At 45.3% G+C, this 18306-nt stretch overlaps 2 protein-coding genes across 4 annotated transcripts in view; both read left to right on the forward strand.

Moving 5' to 3' along the window:
- The window catches only part of LOC138362832 (microtubule-associated protein 6-like), a 53868-nt gene extending 47109 nt beyond the window's left edge, over positions 1–6759 (forward strand). Inside the window, exon 2 of the mRNA XM_069321401.1 lies at positions 5615–6759. Coding sequence (XP_069177502.1) covers positions 5615–6759 — 1145 coding nt within the window. The remainder of the gene's footprint in view (positions 1–5614) is intronic.
- The window catches only part of LOC123766142 (uncharacterized), a 165425-nt gene that overhangs the window by 96783 nt on the left and 50336 nt on the right, over positions 1–18306 (forward strand). The window lies entirely within an intron of this gene.

Consider the following 18306-nt stretch of genomic DNA (forward strand, 5'->3'; position numbering starts at 1 on the left):
TAGTAAACACACACACACACACACACACACACACACACACACACACACACACACACACACACACACACACACACACACACACACACACACACACATGCGTAGCGTAAATGATGACTGAGAGAAAAACTGTCAAAGGGAAAGTAGGAGAAGAGTGGAGCAGAGAAGCGGCGGAATATATTTTAAGAGATTAATAAGGTATTTACCGTGGGGGGGGGGGGGTTGAGGGAAAATAGTGTCCCTTTAGGCCAAGATGGAGGGAAATGGGTGATGGAGCGAGGGAGGGGGGTCGGGAGATGGAGGGGAATGGAGTAAGTTGCTCTGGCCAGGCTTAGCTGCCACCGTCATCCACCTGGCTTATCGTGCGGCAGATACCAGTTGCGTTGCTCCTGGCAGTATGGGTTCGAGTCACTTCTGGGGTGTGAGTTTTCAGTTGCATATAGTCCTGGGGACCATTCAGGCTTGATATATATATATATATATATATATATATATATATATATATATATATATATATATATATATATATATATATATATATATGTATATATATATATATATATATATATATCTTCACAATACACCAACAACATCGATCCTCACCATCCACTTCACAATACACCGTCAGCATGACACACACACATAAAACACCATGATAATTGGGTCACCTTCACTAGCCTAGGATAAAAACAGTGCTATCACTGCCCAGGTTATCCATTACCGTAATTACATGTCAGTTCAGCACTTGCTTATTACTCTCGCTGATATGCAAGTGCTTATTTTGTATTTACTAGTTTTTTTGCTGTGGAATCGAGCTATTAGCTCTTGGACCCCGCCTTTCTAACTAATTTATTTTTCCTCTATTATGTTTTTTACATATATTTCTAACACACACATCCCAAGGAAACAGGTCGTAGTTGCTATCTAGTTTCCAGGTAGCTATTTACTGGTAGGGGAACGGAGGCATCAGGGTGAAAGAAACTCTGCCCATTTGTTACAGCCTCAGCCAGGAATCGAACCCAGGTCATTAGGACTACGACCCTCAAGCACTGTCCACTCAGCCGTGAGGCCCCAGTGAGTGAGCGCACACTACCTAACAGTATTAGACATGGCATTTAGCTCTTGGGCTCCACTTTTCTTGCGTTTGTATGTATTATTTCAAGACCCCCGAATATGTTTCCTGATATACCTACTGTTTAAACTTTTGATGATTGATTGATAATGATTAAGCCACCAAGAGGTGGCACGGGCATGAATAGCCCGTAAAAACTCTGGAGGTGGGTAGTGTCTTATGTTTCCCTCCACTTGCTTACTGGAGCGTGAGGGACAGTGAGGGGAGCGTGAGGTAGAGTGGGGAAGAGGTTGGGGAAGCGAGAAAAGTTATAATGAGTTAGGATGCGCGTGACCCAGAGAGTGAGTGTGGGGGGCGATTGGCCTAATGTATGCTACCTCGCCTCATCCCTGGCCTCATGTTCCTTCAGCCCAGCCCCACCGCACCCCTCCCAGCCCCACCTCACCCCTACCAGCCCCACCTCACACCAATATACTTGAGGAGAGCGTCACCGCCTTACAGTAGAGTGGAGCAGGGCGGTGCCGCTAAGGGTCGTGTAGCCTCAAGATGGATTATATTATGTGAACTTGTGTAGCTTCAGCAGGGGTAATGGTGCACCAAGCTTTGTCTTCCTCACACCCGTTATTGACTGCCACTGCCCTGCAACCCCCCCACACACCTGCACGCCCCACACCTGTGCCACCCTCCCCTCAGCACCATTGCCCTTCACTATGTACACAAGTTGTCCCGGTTCACAGTAAAATGCATATAAAAAACCACTAGCTTCCTACATCTGAATAACACAGGTAAATAAAACAAGAAAATCCGATATTTGCGAGGGCGTACGTCCTCCCTTCCCCCCTCTCCCCCTCCCCCTTCCCCCCCATCACTCCGATAGCACAGATGGGGAGGTGGAATAGGTGTTTGAGGGGTAGGGGAAGGCGGGGAGAGGTTGAAGGGGGTGGGGGGCGCCCGTAAAAATTAATATTCCTCTAATCAATTTTTACAATCAGACCTGTCCGATACCTGGTTTGGGGGATCGACAACCCTGAATGACCTTTGACCTCCCGGAAAATAGAAATACACCCATAAAATACGCTGTATCGGAGTATTGGAAAAAAAAAATCTTTTTCTCTGTCTCTAAATTTAAACACGATTGGCTTAAAACAAATACAACACCCCCCCCCCCCCCACCCCCCCACCCCCCCCAACAAAAAAAGGTATAGGAGGTATTCGGGCCGGCCGGTAAAAATATTTGAAACACAGAAATGCGTCATAGAACCTCGATAATTAAAGACATTGGAACATCGTAAGATTTTTGGGGAGGAATTATAAGCATGACTAAATAAGCTTGGACACGAGAAGGTCTATGTGGTGACTTTTCTCCTCTCTACCTATATATATATATATATATATATATATATATATATATATATATATATATATATATATATATATATATATATATATATATATATATATAATGTTGGACCTAGTAGCCAGAATGCACTACTCGGCCTACTGTGCAAGGCCCGATTTGCCTAATAAGCCAAGTTTTCCTGACCATTAATTTTTCTAATTGTTTCTTATGAAATGTTGAAGCTATCTATTGCATTATGTATGAGTTATTTTTTTGTAATTTGAGCTAAAACTAACGTAGATATATGACCGAAACTAACCAACACTACCCAGGAAGAATTGAAGCAGGAGTTTCAAGGAGGAAAAACTCTGCACAAGAAACAAATTACTGTGCAGAGATATGCTACAAAACTAGCCGTGAAAGGCTGAGGGAACTGTTCCTCCCGACACTGGAGAAAAGTGAAATACGAGACATAGTCACAACATACCTGATACTCTGATGAATCGACAGTAGTAACACATCTGTGTGGGTAGGCATTATGAGCACCTGGACAGGTGTGAACGTGTTAATTTGGAGACGCGAGAAGAGACAGGGGTGGACCAGGTGAGATTTACCTGTCGTGTCCTGTGGTGTAAGGCAGAGATGGGGAGCAGCGGCCTCTCAGGGGAGACACTGAAGCAGTAATTAAGTAATGGAAGGTCCTGGTGTGGACCTCCCGGCCTCGCTGCACACCCCCATCCCTTCCCCTAGCTTGTAGGAGAGACTACATTCTCTGTGGTATTCCTTGGCTGGTTGGTGGTACACAGTGAAGGACCACACTCTCAGCTCCCACATCCCCAGCACCCACACCCCCAGCTCCCACACCCCCAGCACCCACACCCCCAGCTCCCACACCCCCAGCACCCACACCCCCAGCACCCACACCCCCAGCACCCACACCCCCAGCACCCACACACCCCCAGCACCCACACACCCCCAGCACCCACACACCCCCAGCACCCACACCCCCAGCACCCACACCCCCAGCACCCACACCCCCAGCTCCCACACCCCCAACACCCACACACCCCCAGCACCCACACACTTTTATCTTAACAACGTGCTCAGGTTGAAGCAAATATTACTGACCCTCTTAATTAAAATTTGCGTAGGAAAAATATTTTCCAAAATCTGATAAGGCTCGGAGATATATAAGCGAGCACAATATTTGAGAAGTAGTTTAAAATGCCAGCGAACATTTCATAATCTTTTTGTGTTTTAAAGCGTTCAGCTTTCATAAAATGTTCGTGTATCCATGACATTGATATCCAATTGAGCGTTCATATTTATTTTGTCGGACATGAGGTAATTGGATTGTTTCAGAGAATCTGTTTATATACGACTGTGTTCTTGAGGCTCACTGTAACTGTGTTCTACAGGGACACTGTAACTGTGTTCTACAGGAACACTGTGAATGTTCTTGGAACACTCAGTGTAATGTTTTCTTCAGATATAAAGTGATGTGTTCTTTAGACACGGTGATGTGTTCTTCACAGCCACATCTCACAGTCAGACCCACAGAGGCACTGTAGGTCTAGCTGTAAGATGACAATGTCGCCTGTGAGGGTGGTGAATAAGGCTTACGTTTTGTGCGTTACGTCTCGAAGAAGCCAATATGGTGCCTCCTGGAGGTCATAGGTTGTGAGGAAGCCAATATGGTGCCTCCTGGAGGTCATAGGTTGTGAGGAAGCCAATATGGTGCCTCCTGGAGGTCATAGGTTGTGAGGAAGCCAATATGGTGCCTCCTGGAGGTCATAGGTTGTGAGGAAGCCAATATGGTGCCTCCTGGAGGTCATAGGTTGTGAGGAAGCCAATATGGTGCCTCCTGGAGGTCATAGGTTGTGAGGAAGCCAATATGGTGCCTCCTGGAGGTCATAGGTTGTGAGGAAGCCAATATGGTGCCTCCTGGAGGTCATAGGTTGTGAGGAAGCCAATATGGTGCCTCCTGGAGGTCATAGGTTGTGAGGAAGCCAATATGGTGCCTCCTGGAGGTCATAGGTTGTGAGGAAGCCAATATGGTGCCTCCTGGAGGTCATAGGTCCTGACGAAGCCAGGATAAGGCCACAAGGGAGACCAACCAACACACGTTCACAACACGACCACACACGTTCACAACACGACCACTACGAAGTCACAACGAAACTGCGTCCAAAACCCACCACGAAACCAGTTTCCACCCACCAGTCCCAGGCCAGCAGCACCATCCACCGTACGGTGCTCACCATACCCCCACCTTTCACAGTATCCATAAGCTCTAAGACGACGGCAAAATACGCTGCAATTTTACGCCATAACCATCAATAGCGACACTGTGGGCACGCCCAGAGATACAATATCTGCCACCACGCTCCGCTCCCATGATAAACGACACACATTACACCACCATGAAAAACAATATTAGCCCAGCCCTTCTCCTCCCCCCCCCCTGTTCTTCTACCAGACTCATAACACCATAACCACCACCAATTATCACCATCTGTCTATATATATATATGCTAACACTCCAGATGCAAGCTTTTGTGTTGTTCGCATTTGTGTTGCTCACGTGGCCTCAAAAGGTGAGGTGATTCGATAACATAACTATGCCCAAGCTTACCACCGAGTGCTGTCGGGTCGTTGGGGGATATAGCTTCGGCTACCAATGACTTTTGTACAGTCACGGTTGGTCAAGTGGTTAAGGAACCAGGTACGCCATGTGCATAGTGCTCCTGGCTGTCTCTGTTCGAATCCTTCTGGGGTGTGGAGTTTTCACTTTATATATATATATATATATATATATATATATATATATATATATATATATATATATATATATATATAATACGTTGTTTCCGTTATTAAATAGGCGTATATAGGTAGCACAGAAGTATAATATACCTCAAACGATCAGTATTGAATAATATTTAATAATTATGTGAAGTAGGCTTACAAAGAATTACAAATTAAAAACACATATAATTATACATTCATTAACTGACATTGCAAGCACGCTAAAATAAAGCATAATTAACAAAATTACATTTTAACACACACAGTCCTATTTTAACTTATATACACAAATAATAATTCACAAAACTCTATTCTAAATAGGTTAACTTCTAAATTATCTACGGGAGGTCAGTAGGGAATTGTTAATGTGGGAATTTGAGGTGAGCTGCCTGTTATAGGACCTAGCAGCCTTGGTCCTATAACTGTTATAGGACCTAGGAGCCTTGGTCCTGTAACTGTTATAGGACCTAGGAGCCTTGGTCCTGTAACTGTTATAGGACCTAGGAGCCTTGGTCCTGTAACTGTTATAGGACCTAGGAGCCTTGGTCCTATAACTGTTATAGGACCTAGGAGCCAAGGTCCTATAACTGTTATAGGACCTAGCAGCCTTGGTCCTGTAACTGTTATAGGACCTAGGAGCCTTGGTCCTGTAACTGTTATAGGACCTAGGAGCCTTGGTCCTGTAACTGTTATAGGACCTAGGAGCCTTGGTCCTGTAACTGTTATAGAACCTAGGAGCCTTGGTCCTGTAGCTGTTATAGGACCTAGGAGCCTTGGTCCTGTAACTGTTATAGGACCTAGGAGCCTTGGTCCTGTAACTGTTATAGGACCTAGGAGCCTTGGTCCTGTAACTGTTATAGAACCTAGGAGCCTTGGTCCTGTAACTGTTATAGGACCTAGGAGCCTTGGTCCTATAACTGTTATAGGACCTAGGAGCCAAGGTCCTATAACTGTTATAGGACCTAGCAGCCTTGGTCCTGTAACTGTTATAGGACCTAGGAGCCTTGGTCCTGTAACTGTTATAGGACCTAGGAGCCTTGGTCCTGTAACTGTTATAGGACCTAGGAGCCTTGGTCCTGTAACTGTTATAGAACCTAGGAGCCTTGGTCCTGTAACTGTTATAGGACCTAGGAGCCTTGGTCCTATAACTGTTATAGGACCTAGGAGCCAAGGTCCTATAACTGTTATAGGACCTAGCAGCCTTGGTCCTATAACTGTTATAGGACCTAGGAGCCTTGGTCCTATAACTGTTATAGGACCTAGGAGCCAAGGTCCTATAACTGTTATAGGACCTAGCAGCCTTGGTCCTATAACTGTTATAGGACCTAGGAGCCTTGGTCCTATAACTGTTATAGGACCTAGGAGCCTTGGTCCTATAACTGTTATAGGACCTAGGAGCCAAGGTCCTATAACTGTTATAGGACCTAGGAGCCTTGGTCCTATAACTGTTATAGGACCTAGGAGCCTTGGTCCTGTAACTGTTATAGGACCTAGGAGCCTTGGTAATAGGAACTGCTGGGGTGCAGGCGATGAGTTACAATAACGTGGCTAAAGAATCACAACCGACTTGAGAATGGTCCAGGACGGACCGAAACGTCGTCGTCCCTTCACCTTCTAGTGTGTGGTCTGGTCAACTGCTGGGATAGTTGTTAGAGCACCGTAGACTCGACGGTGAAGGTATCTGGTGCGTCTTTGTTGATTTCAAAACTACTGTGAATACCGTGAATGGTATTCCCTTCACATGGGGCAGCTAGTGTTAATGGCTGCGAATTGATGACCTAATTTGACCTCGGCAGCTGTAAAGAGGTTCACCTCTTACAGCTGATCTCTTAATTAAGACCTCCACGATGGGGGGGGGGGGGAAGGGTTCGCGGGTGGTGCAATTTTGTTTCTCATTGGCTTTTTGTGTAAACATTTTGATCTCATTACTTGTGCTACCACTACTTCTGCTACCACCACTACTTCTGCTACCACCACTACCACCACTATAACTATTACTACTACAACAACTGGGGGTCCCTTTAGTGTCCTCGACAAACACACAGTAACCCCAGCAGTCCGAAAATTGGCTCGCATAAACTTCAGTGGTGCAGTTTGACTGTTCGAAATATTGGTGACTGTGTGGGAGGGTTGGTTGGTGTGTGGGAGGGTTGGTGACTGTGTGGGAGGGTTGGTTGGTGTGTGGGAGGGTTGGTGACTGTGGGAGGGTTGGTGTGTCTGGATAGACTGGTAACCCTGTGAATAGATGGTGACTTTACACACACACACACTCCAGAATCAGAATGTATGTACTCACCTAGTTGTACTCACCCAGTTGTGCTTGCGGGGGTTGAGCTTTGGCTCTTTGGTCCCGCCTCTCAACTGTCAATCAACTGGTGTACAGATAAACACTGTGTGTGTGTGTGTTGTAGTCTGACTTTGGATGCTGAAGCACTGTTATATTACCTCGACGCTTCTTCTCTGATTCCTAGTACAGTACTTCGTTCCTTTTATTGTGTTAGGGTTCCTCCACTTGTCCTGCTCTCACTTCCCCTTTTCCAGGCACTCCTGCGTCTTCTCTCCCGCATCTTGAAGGGTTATTGTACTCTGCTTTCTTGGCTCATAATGTTGAAATGTATGTGTTGTAACGTGAGTACTTGTGGGTGACATGTTCCGTCATGTCCTAGACATGTTCCGTCATGTCCTAGACATGTTCCTCACTTCTCTTTTTTTTTCTCACTCCAATTGTTTAAATATATTCCTTTATTCTTTCATACTCCCGTTTGCAACCGGCTGGCTTCTCCTTCCTGTATCTATCTGCCTCCTTGATATGATCGTTTACCTATATACTGTGAGAGGTAAGAGTCAATAGCAACAAAGCCAGCAACATGACCAATTTTCATGTTGGTCATGTTGGGCATGAGAGCCGATACAAGACGTCGTCTGAGAAGAGCAGAGGCAGGAAACATTACTTTAACAAGACCTGACAACACAGAATAGAGTATTGCTTGTGTCTGCAACACTTCAACACTTCCTCTGTGTGTGCCTTTAGTCTGTAATTAAAGAGTATGGCGATTAGTATTGGAGAGGACGAGTGCAACAGGAAACAAAGAGTTACCAGCGGCAGCATTGACAGCTGGAGGAGCAGTGTGAACTAGAGTACTAGAGAACTAGAGTACTAGAGTGAACTAGTGTGAACTGCCAACTGTATTGCTTTGTCGAAACAAACAGGAATGGCAGAGTCTTTGTAAAATACTTAAAGAGATAATAACATGTCCGTATTCAACTTTGACTCCTCTAACGTCACACACCTCATGGGTGGCAGGCTTGATTATGTCATTGGTCACGGTCTCATTGATAATGCTGTAGGAGGATCAATTGTTCATGAATTAGTTTGTGATCACTTTGCCATATTCAGTTCATACACTATCAATCATGTCAAACCCCTAAGCTTTCAAAAATTGGCGAAAGACGAGTCTTGTATCGAGAGGACGAAGGGAATTAGTGAGATTTTGAGTTCAGATATGAAGTGAAGCCAGCTCAAGCCTATTGCTTAGTAAATCACTTGTTAGAATTGTAAGACAAGGTGTGGGCGTCTCCGGGTTGGGGTGTGGGGTGGGGGAGTGTTTGTGGGGGTGTAGCGTGCGTGTATGTAGATGTGTACCCACCTAGTGGTGCTTGTGGGGGTTGGGCTTCGGCTCTTTGGTCAGGTGTGGGTGTATGGTTTGTGGGGGGGGGGGTCAGGTGGGGGGGAGCAAGCCCAGCCCGGCCGAGGATAACATCGCCGCCGTCTCATCCAACATGGCTCTTGGCGGTTTTATTGTGTGGCTTAACACCTTCATCCTCCTCCTGACCAGACTGGCCATACTCACACGGCCTGCCACCCCTGTGACACACACACACACACACACACACACACACACACACACACACACACACACACACACACACACACACACACACACACACACACAGACCTGCCACCCCTGTGATACACAAAGTAGATAAAGAAGCAATTTTCAAATTAAGGAACATTAGAACGAGAGGACATAATTGGAGACTGAAAACCCAGCCGAGTTACAGAGACGTCAGAAAGAACGTGTTCAGTCTAACAGTAGTAAATAAGAGGAACGTACTAGATGAGGAACTTGTCAAGGCCATTTCGATACAAAATTACGTAAATATGATAAGAGAAATGAAGGGAAAAAAGAGATGCACTGAACTGATGATGGTCGAAAGGCAGCGCTAAAGAGCAGATGCTCGACCCCCTGCAATCTCAATCAGGTGAATACAACTAGATGAGTACTCAATGATGAGTTTACATCCGTGCAACAGGTGTTTCCAATCATACAACATGCTTCGGGCGATGTGATTGCAAGCTACAAAGATGAATGCAGCGCTCCATTCCCCCGTTATTGCCAGTGTAGAGACAACGGTTCCATCAGGCAGCCGTTGTCAACGGGAAAATGTGCCAGATGCCTCCGAGTGAAGTGACCTTCGCGAGATATTTGGGAGAGTAAAGGCAGCGAAAATGTACGGAGAGAGGGAGAAGGAGAATTAGATAAGAACAGGGAAGGGGAGGGAAGGAAAAGGAAGAGGTCGCCAATTGGCTATGCATCGGACAGAAGGGATCGACATACATGGAATAGAACTGGGCCCCCCTGACACAACAAAGAATATATGTAGACTATATATGAGAGAGAAGGGAGCTATACTGAGGGATACTCAGCCAAGGGATACCCAACCAAGGGATACCCAGCCAAGGGATACCCAGCCAAGGGATACCCAGCCAAGGGATACCCAACCAAGGGATACCCAGCCAAGGGATACCCAGCCAAGGGATACCCAGCCAAGGGATACCCAGCCAAGGGATACCCAGCCAAGGGATACCCAGCCAAGGGATACCCAGCCAAGGGATACCCAGCCAAGGGATACCCAGCCAAGGGATACCCAGCCAAGGAATACCCAGCCAAGGGATATCCAGATACATTTTTCAATGGCAAATTTGTATTTGACATTGAATTTGAACTTTGAACATAGTTTTATTATTATTATTATTATTATTATTCACTGGAAATGATATTAACGTGATGTATCAATGAGGACATCTCATTATTATTACTATTATTGTAATTATTTTATTATTAATAATATTTCTTATTGTTTTATTAATATTATCATTATTGATAACACTGGACGTGGCGACAGAGCAACGCCAGTATATTATGAGAACGTTTAAATATAATATATAAAAACAGTTGACAGCTCATAAAAACAGCGTTCAAATAGTTCACATTTCATAAAAACAGCGTTCAAATAATTTACAACCGAAACTGTCTTCCGAACAGCCTTCAACTACTCTAGCAAACAAGAGTTGAAATACACTTAAACGCAGCGTTCTCGTTCTCTGGTAAACGTTGCGAAATACTGTTCGCAGGGAAAATCGCTTCAGCGTAGAAACACACAAATATTATGAAATAAGCGAGTGAAAGAGTTTAGATTGAAGCGAGCGAGAGTCGCTTAAACAACGCCTCTCAACAACCCCCTAACTACGTCGCAGTGGTTATCTTGAGGTTATGTTGAGATGATTTCGGGGCTTTTAGTGTCCCCGCGGCCCGGTCCTCGACCAGGCCTCCACCCCCAGGAAGCAGCCCGTGACAACTGACTAACACCCAGGTACCTATTTTACTGCTAGGTAACAGGGGCATAGGGTGAAAGAAACTCTGCCCATTGTTTCTCGCCGGCGCCTGGGATCGAACCCAGGACCACAGGATCACAAGTCCAGCGTGCTGTCCGCTCGGCCGACCGGCTCCCATTGTGGTGGTCACAACCACAAAAATATATCGGCACTAGAACGTTTGAGACAGACAGACAGACAGACAGACAGACAGACAGACAGACAGACAGACAGGAAGTGAGAGCCCGCCAGGGAAGACTAAAGAGCAAGCGTGAACTCTCCGAGGGAGCAGGAAGATTGGTGAATAATACATTAGAAGGAAATACAAATACCTGACGTTTTAATACCTGAGCTGTAGCAGGCTGGGAATGACCTCCGACACGCGGCCTTTATTATCCCGGCAACCACCACTTGTCTGTGTGTGTGTGTCGGTGGCACGGCAAGCACGCCTGCAGGCACGGAGGGAAGGGAACACCAGAATACGGCGAGTTAAGACCCGCGAGGGCATGTTTACCCGGGTGCTACTATTGCTCTTATATAAACAGATGAGCTTGGGAAAGTAAAGCAGCAGAAGGGACTGATCTCCCCAGCCTTCACTTGCTGAAAACAGTGCCTGTACATTTCATAGGATCAAGTTTATTATGAACTTCTTACTATTACTACTATTTCTAGTAATAATACTTCTACTACAAATACTTATCATAATAGTAAGACTACTGCTTTTCCTTCAGCTGCTACTACTTACGATTAATAATATATGACTGCTGCTACTTCTACTGTTATTACAAATTATTAAAGAAGGCAGAGAATTCATTAATATATTCTGAAAACATCTGTCATGTGAAGCAAGGTCCTCTTGTGTTTTTTTGTTTATGTTCTCGGAGAGTAAATGTTATTCTGAGTGTATTTTGTCATACACCTACACCTGCTGCCTGGCAAGATGTATACACCTACACCTGCTGCCTGGCAAGATGTATACCACCTACACCTGCTGCCTGGCAAGATGTATACACCTACACCTGCTGCCTGGCAAGATGTATACCACCTACACCTGCTGCCTGGCAAGATGTATACACCTACACCTGCTGCCTGGCAAGATGTATACACCTACACCTGCTGCCTGGCAAGATGTATACCACCTACACCTGCTGCCTGGCAAGATGTATACACCTACACCTGCTGCCTGGCAAGATGTATACCACCTACACCTGCTGCCTGGCAAGATGTATACACCTACACCTGCTGCCTGGCAAGATGTATACACCTACACCTGCTGCCTGGCAAGATGTATACACCTACACCTGCTGCCTGGCAAGATGTATACCACCTACACCTGCTGCCTGGCAAGATGTATACACCTACACCTGCTGCCTGGCAAGATGTATACACCTACACCTGCTGCCTGGCAAGATGTATACCACCTACACCTGCTGCCTGGCAAGATGTATACACCTACACCTGCTGCCTGGCAAGATGTATACACCTACACCTGCTGCCTGGCAAGATGTATACCACCTACACCTGCTGCCTGGCAAGATGTATACACCTACACCTGCTGCCTGGCAAGATGTACATACACCTACACCTGCTGCCTGGCAAGATGTACACACCTACACCTGCTGCCTGGCAAGATGTATACACCTACACCTGCTGCCTGGCAAGATGTATACACCTACACCTGCTGCCTGGCAAGATGTACATACACCTACACCTGCTGCCTGGCAAGATGTACATACACCTACACCTGCTGTCTGGCAAGATGTACATACACCTACACCTGCTGCCTGGCAAGATGTACACACCTACACCTGCTGCCTGGCAAGATGTATACACCTACACCTGCTGCCTGGCAAGATGTATACACCTACACCTGCTGCCTGGCAAGATGTACATACACCTACACCTGCTGCCTGGCAAGATGTACATACACCTACACCTGCTGCCTGGCAAGATGTACATACACCTACACCTGCTGTCTGGCAAGATGTACACACCTACACCTGCTGCCTGGCAAGATGTACATACACCTACACCTGCTGCCTGGCAAGATGTACATACACCTACACCTGCTGCCTGGCAAGATGTACATACACCTACACCTGCTGCCTGGCAAGATGTACACACCTACACCTGCTGCCTGGCAAGATGTACACACCTACACCTGCTGCCTGGCAAGATGTACACACCTACACCTGCTGCCTGGCAAGATGTACACACCTACACCTGCTGCCTGGCAAGATGTACACACCTACACCTGCTGCCTGGCAAGATATACACACCTACACCTGCTGCCTGGCAAGATATACACACCTACACCTGCTGCCTGGCAAGATGTATACACCTTCACTCAACAAATACTTAACAAGGCCCTGCTACCTCGTTGAGTAAAGATAATCACGTGCTTACGCCTGAGTGCTTTACCCAGCCACTGACTCATCATTTAGACTCGCTCCTTGCTAGAAATATTGACACGAGACTAAGACTATAAAACCCCTGAAGGTGTAGCCAGTAGACTGAACTACCAGCCAGCTAGGAACGCTGGGAAACATGATATTATTATGGAATTACTGTCACAAAGAGATTGTTTATTGACAAGGGACTCCAAAAAACAGTTGGAATTAGATATGTGTTCTATACTTGTCGATTACATGATCTGTTTCGCTCCTGAAGCGTTTCATGGCGATCTGTTTCGCTCCTGAAGCGTTTTATGGCGCTTAGCTCGTATTAATAGTTGCATTTAATAATTAGACTTTGTGTTCGATATGATTCTGGTAAGTCATATAAGCTGCAGATTACTCTTGTGTTCGTGTTATATTTAGTATATATATTCATATTATGTCTATATGTCTCAGCATTATTTTGCCAGTATATTTCAACGCGGAAAAAAGGCAAGATTTATATTTTGTAATTTAAGTCTTTTAAAAGTTTTGTTTTTATATTGTACAGTCTTTTTTCTTCAGCCAAAATGGTACCGTTTTGTGAATTTTGTTTGGAATTAAACATGTGAAGCTGACTGTGAACTGTGTACCAGTTTCCTGTCAGGTGTAGTTGGTACACTGTGTTCAGTGTTGGGTGTGACGGTGAACATTGTACTCCAGGTATACATACATGTTGACCCCAGGTATACATACATGTTGACCCCAGGTATACATACATGTTGACCCCAGGTATACATACATGTTGACCCCAGGTATACATACATGTTGATCCCAGGTATACATACATGTTGACCCCAGGTATACATACATGTTGACCCCAGGTATACATACATGTTGACCCCAGGTATACATACATGTTGACCCCAGGTATACATACATGTTGACCCCAGGTATACATACATGTTGACCCCAGGTATACATACATGTTGACCAAGGTATACATACATGTTGACCCCAGGTATACATACATGTTGCCCCCAGGTATACATGTTGAGAAGTACCATACATACATGGTGCTTAAAACACAGAATTATGTACATTGTATGTGTTTGCATGGTTAGCATTAGTTGGTTGCCAGGGTCAACGTCTCCTCCTGGATGGTGGTCTGCTCAACCAGGCTGTTAGACGCGGCTGTTCGTAGCTTGACGTGTGAATCACAGCCGGGTTGATCAGGTATCCTCTGAAGGTGTTTTATCAAGTTCTCTCTCTTGAACACCTGAGAGCTCGACTACTTATGGCCTCTTATGTGTAGCGGGAGAGTGTTGAAAAGTGTTGGGCCTTTTTTTTTTTTTTTTTTTTTTTTTTGAGATATATACAAGAGTTGTTACATTCTTGTACAGCCACTAGTACGCGTAGCGTTTCGGGCAAGTCCTTAATCCTATGGTCCCTGGAATACGATCCCCTGCCGCGAAGAATCGTTTTAATGCTGATAGTTCTCTCTCAGCGTTCCTATTACACCTATGCTTGTCAATGGTGATGCATCGGCACATGGCGGCGCGGGTTCGATTCCCGCACTAGGCAGAAACAAATGGGGAAAGTTTCTTTCACCCTGAATGCCCCTGTTATCTAGCAGTAAATAGGTACCTGGGAGTTAGTCAGCTGTTACGGGCTGCTTCCTGGGGTATGTGTGTGTGGTGTTGACAAAAAATAGTAGTAGTAGTTAGGAAACAGTTGATAGGCGGGCGGAAAGAGCAGAGCTCAACCCCCGCAAGCACCACTAGGTAAACACACTCACCTAAGCAAACAGCCACAGATCCCCCAGCAATAAAAGGGGAGACTAATGGCCTTGAGAAGCAGTGTGTTCTCCTCACAGAGCTCCAAGAGCAGCCCCTCGCGTGAGAGAGCGTAACGAGGTAATGATGGTGGTGGTGATAATGATGATGATGCTGTCAATCAGTGTTGATAGTGATCCAATCAATGTTTGGGGGTCATCAACATTATTGCTCTTATCTCTCATTTTATTTAATTTCATCACGCAATTAATTAATTTTCCTCGTTTTATTTAGACGCTCCATCTGCAAACTTTATTTTCTTTGGTTGAACATGTTGATAATTAGAACAAAGGACCTGTATACACGCAAAGGTAAACCCTATGTTCTCGATGTATGTATATCTGAGTTTACCTTAGTCAACACCAAACCATTCATAGCCTTCTATACCTCTATCCCCGGCTCGTTTTAATCCTTGTTAAGATATAGGAAAACGCAACTTTTATCGTAGATCTATGCTGTTAGATGTAGGCCAATGATATACGATATATGATATATGATCTATGTTATGATCTATGCTATGATCTATGCTATGCTATGATGCATGCATGTTCTGTGCTGAAGTCCTATGCTGAACGATGTGGGCCTATGGTGTACACTGTAGACCTGCACTGTAAAATGCAGAGGTTTTACAAACAAACAGACAGATAGGACAGATGTAAACAGACAGACAGACAGAGGGTTTTCTTCGCAGCAACACATAGAAACCGTCACAATTCCTAGTGGGGGCTGACCAGGTGTCCTGCAGTGTAAATCAAACTTACATTTTGAGAGAGATATTGAAACAAATTTATCTTACAAACTGTGGTGATATATATATTGGTGAAACACTGTGTACTGTGTACTATTAGCAGTAGTGAAGGTACTGAGAGCAGCACAGTTGACAGTAGCAGAATAGTACCGTCTTCAAGGCCTCAGTCGAGTAGAACTGGTGGAGAGACTGTTAGTGTAAGGATAGAGGAGGTATAGCTTGGATAGGGAAGCTTGTGCAAGCTACCAGGGTATGGAGAATGGGGGATAGTGTCAATGTGTGAAAAAGGGATTAAGGGCTGACTAGGGTCAGACCCTAGGGACTGAAGGGGGATAGTTAAAGGATAGAAGACTAGGTATAGTGTCAAGACTGAGCGCTACCACCTCTTGTCTCTGGATAGGGAGACTTTGTGCTAATATAAGGGAACTAGGGGTAGAGATAAGGATAAGGGCGTTAGGGTCGGGATAAGGATAAGGGAACTAGGGGTGGGGATAAGGATAAGGGAACTAGGGGTGGGGATAAGGATAAGGGGGGGGGGCTAGGACCGGGATAGGGACAGAAGAAGACAATACGGCATGAACACGTCCTCTATCTACCAGCTTATTGGATATCGGAAAGGTACATTGATCGGATGGCTTCATTACCAGCCAAGTTTGCATACAAAGAGCAAGAGAAGGGACGGTGGGAGGGCGCGGGGGGGGGGAGGAGAAGATTGGATCTGAAATGCAGAGACAGACAGATAGACGGAGACAGAGACATAGACAGACAGACAGGATCACAGACTGAACACCAGTTGGGAACACGAGAGCACCAAGAATACAATCCTCACCCAACACTCTTGGATGCTCTCTTGTTGGTCATATACATATCAACACAAGTATTATAAGTATATGTATATTCTCTGCAGTGTTGTAAGCACATGTATACTCTCTGCAGTGTTGTAAGCACGTGTATACTCTCTGCAGTGATGTATATACATGAATAATCTCTGTAGTGATGTATGTGCATGTATAATCTCTGCAGTGATGTATATATACATGTATACTCTCTGCAGTGTTGCCACAGTTCGAACCAATTTTCGCCTGAATCCTCACATTCTGGCGATAGTGAATTGCTGTCCTTTAGAACCAGGGAAATTAATTGATAACTCTTATTTTTACCTCTGTCTCTCTCTCTCTCTCTCTCTCTCTCTCTCTCTCTCTCTCTCTCTCTCTCTCTCTCTCTCTCTCTCTCTCTCTCTCTCTCTCTCTCTCTCTCTCTCTCTCTCTCTCTCTCTCTGTCTCTCTGTCTCTCTCTCTCTGTCTCTCTCTCTCTCTCTCTCTCTCTCTCTCTCTCTCTCTCTCTCTCTCTCTCTCTCTCTCTCTCTCTCTCTCTCTCTCTCTCTCTCTCTCTCTCTCTCTCTCTCTGTCTCTCTCTCTCTCTCTCTCTCTCTCTCTCTCTCTCTCAATTTGTACCCAGTATCGGTTCAGTCATCAGAGGTGACCCTCCCCCCCCTCCCCCCACCCCTGGCTTCAACCATTGTTACAGTGCGTCCAAGTTTAGACCCCGGGGCTAATTAAACTCTTCCTGGGTGATCGCGTTACCTTTGAAAGGTTCGAGCGCTCGGCTGTCCAGCAGGAAACTATCGCTATTTCCGATTCGAGGCAATAGTGAAGATGTTTCTCGTCTCTACAACTTCGCTGCCACTGACGGAGCCGCTTCGTCTAAGCTATATCCCTTCCAGTCGAGATTTGGTGTGAAATGTGCAACCCGTTCTCGCACTTGCTTACAGTCAGTATTGCGTTATTTAATAAGTGCATATGTGACATACTAATTGATTGTGAATATTTTAGTTTACATTGAAAAGCTTCATAGACAACACCGACCTCACCTAACCTTCTTAGTATGTTAAGATAAGCATCTTATTGCTTCATATTTACAATTATTACTTAACCTATCAACGGTATAGGTTAAGTAATAATTGTAATTAAGAAGCAATAAGATGCTTATCTTAACATATTAATAAGGTTAGGTCTATGTGTGTGTGTGTGGGGGGGGAGATACCTAGGACCTAGACAGGACCTTTAGGGCTACAGGTGTGAAGCTTTGAATGTAACGCGAAGCTAAAGTACACCCAATATGATTAAATACGAAAGGAAGTGTGTAGTTCGAGGCTGGAGACCAGATGCTTGCGGATAGCCTCACACAACCTTCCATGGTGAAGTGTGAGGGAATAGTGAGTGTATATAGTGTCATACTGTACGTGGGGTCGTCCCTACCCCCCCCCCCCCCTCTTTAATTAACTAGGATTGGCTTCTGTTGCGGCAACCAACGACTCTGTTATTTCTGAAATGTGGGTTACATTGTCCATAGACTGTTCAGCAATTGTTTGCTGAACAGTCTATGTCTGAACAGTGTGAACAGTCCGCAGAATCGAACTCCTGATCCCGCCTATATAACCAATCTACTTTTCCTCTATTATGTCTACTACATATAT

Source organism: Procambarus clarkii, chromosome 9, assembly GCF_040958095.1.
Source record: "Procambarus clarkii isolate CNS0578487 chromosome 9, FALCON_Pclarkii_2.0, whole genome shotgun sequence".
In the NCBI taxonomy this organism is placed as follows: domain Eukaryota; kingdom Metazoa; phylum Arthropoda; class Malacostraca; order Decapoda; family Cambaridae; genus Procambarus; species Procambarus clarkii.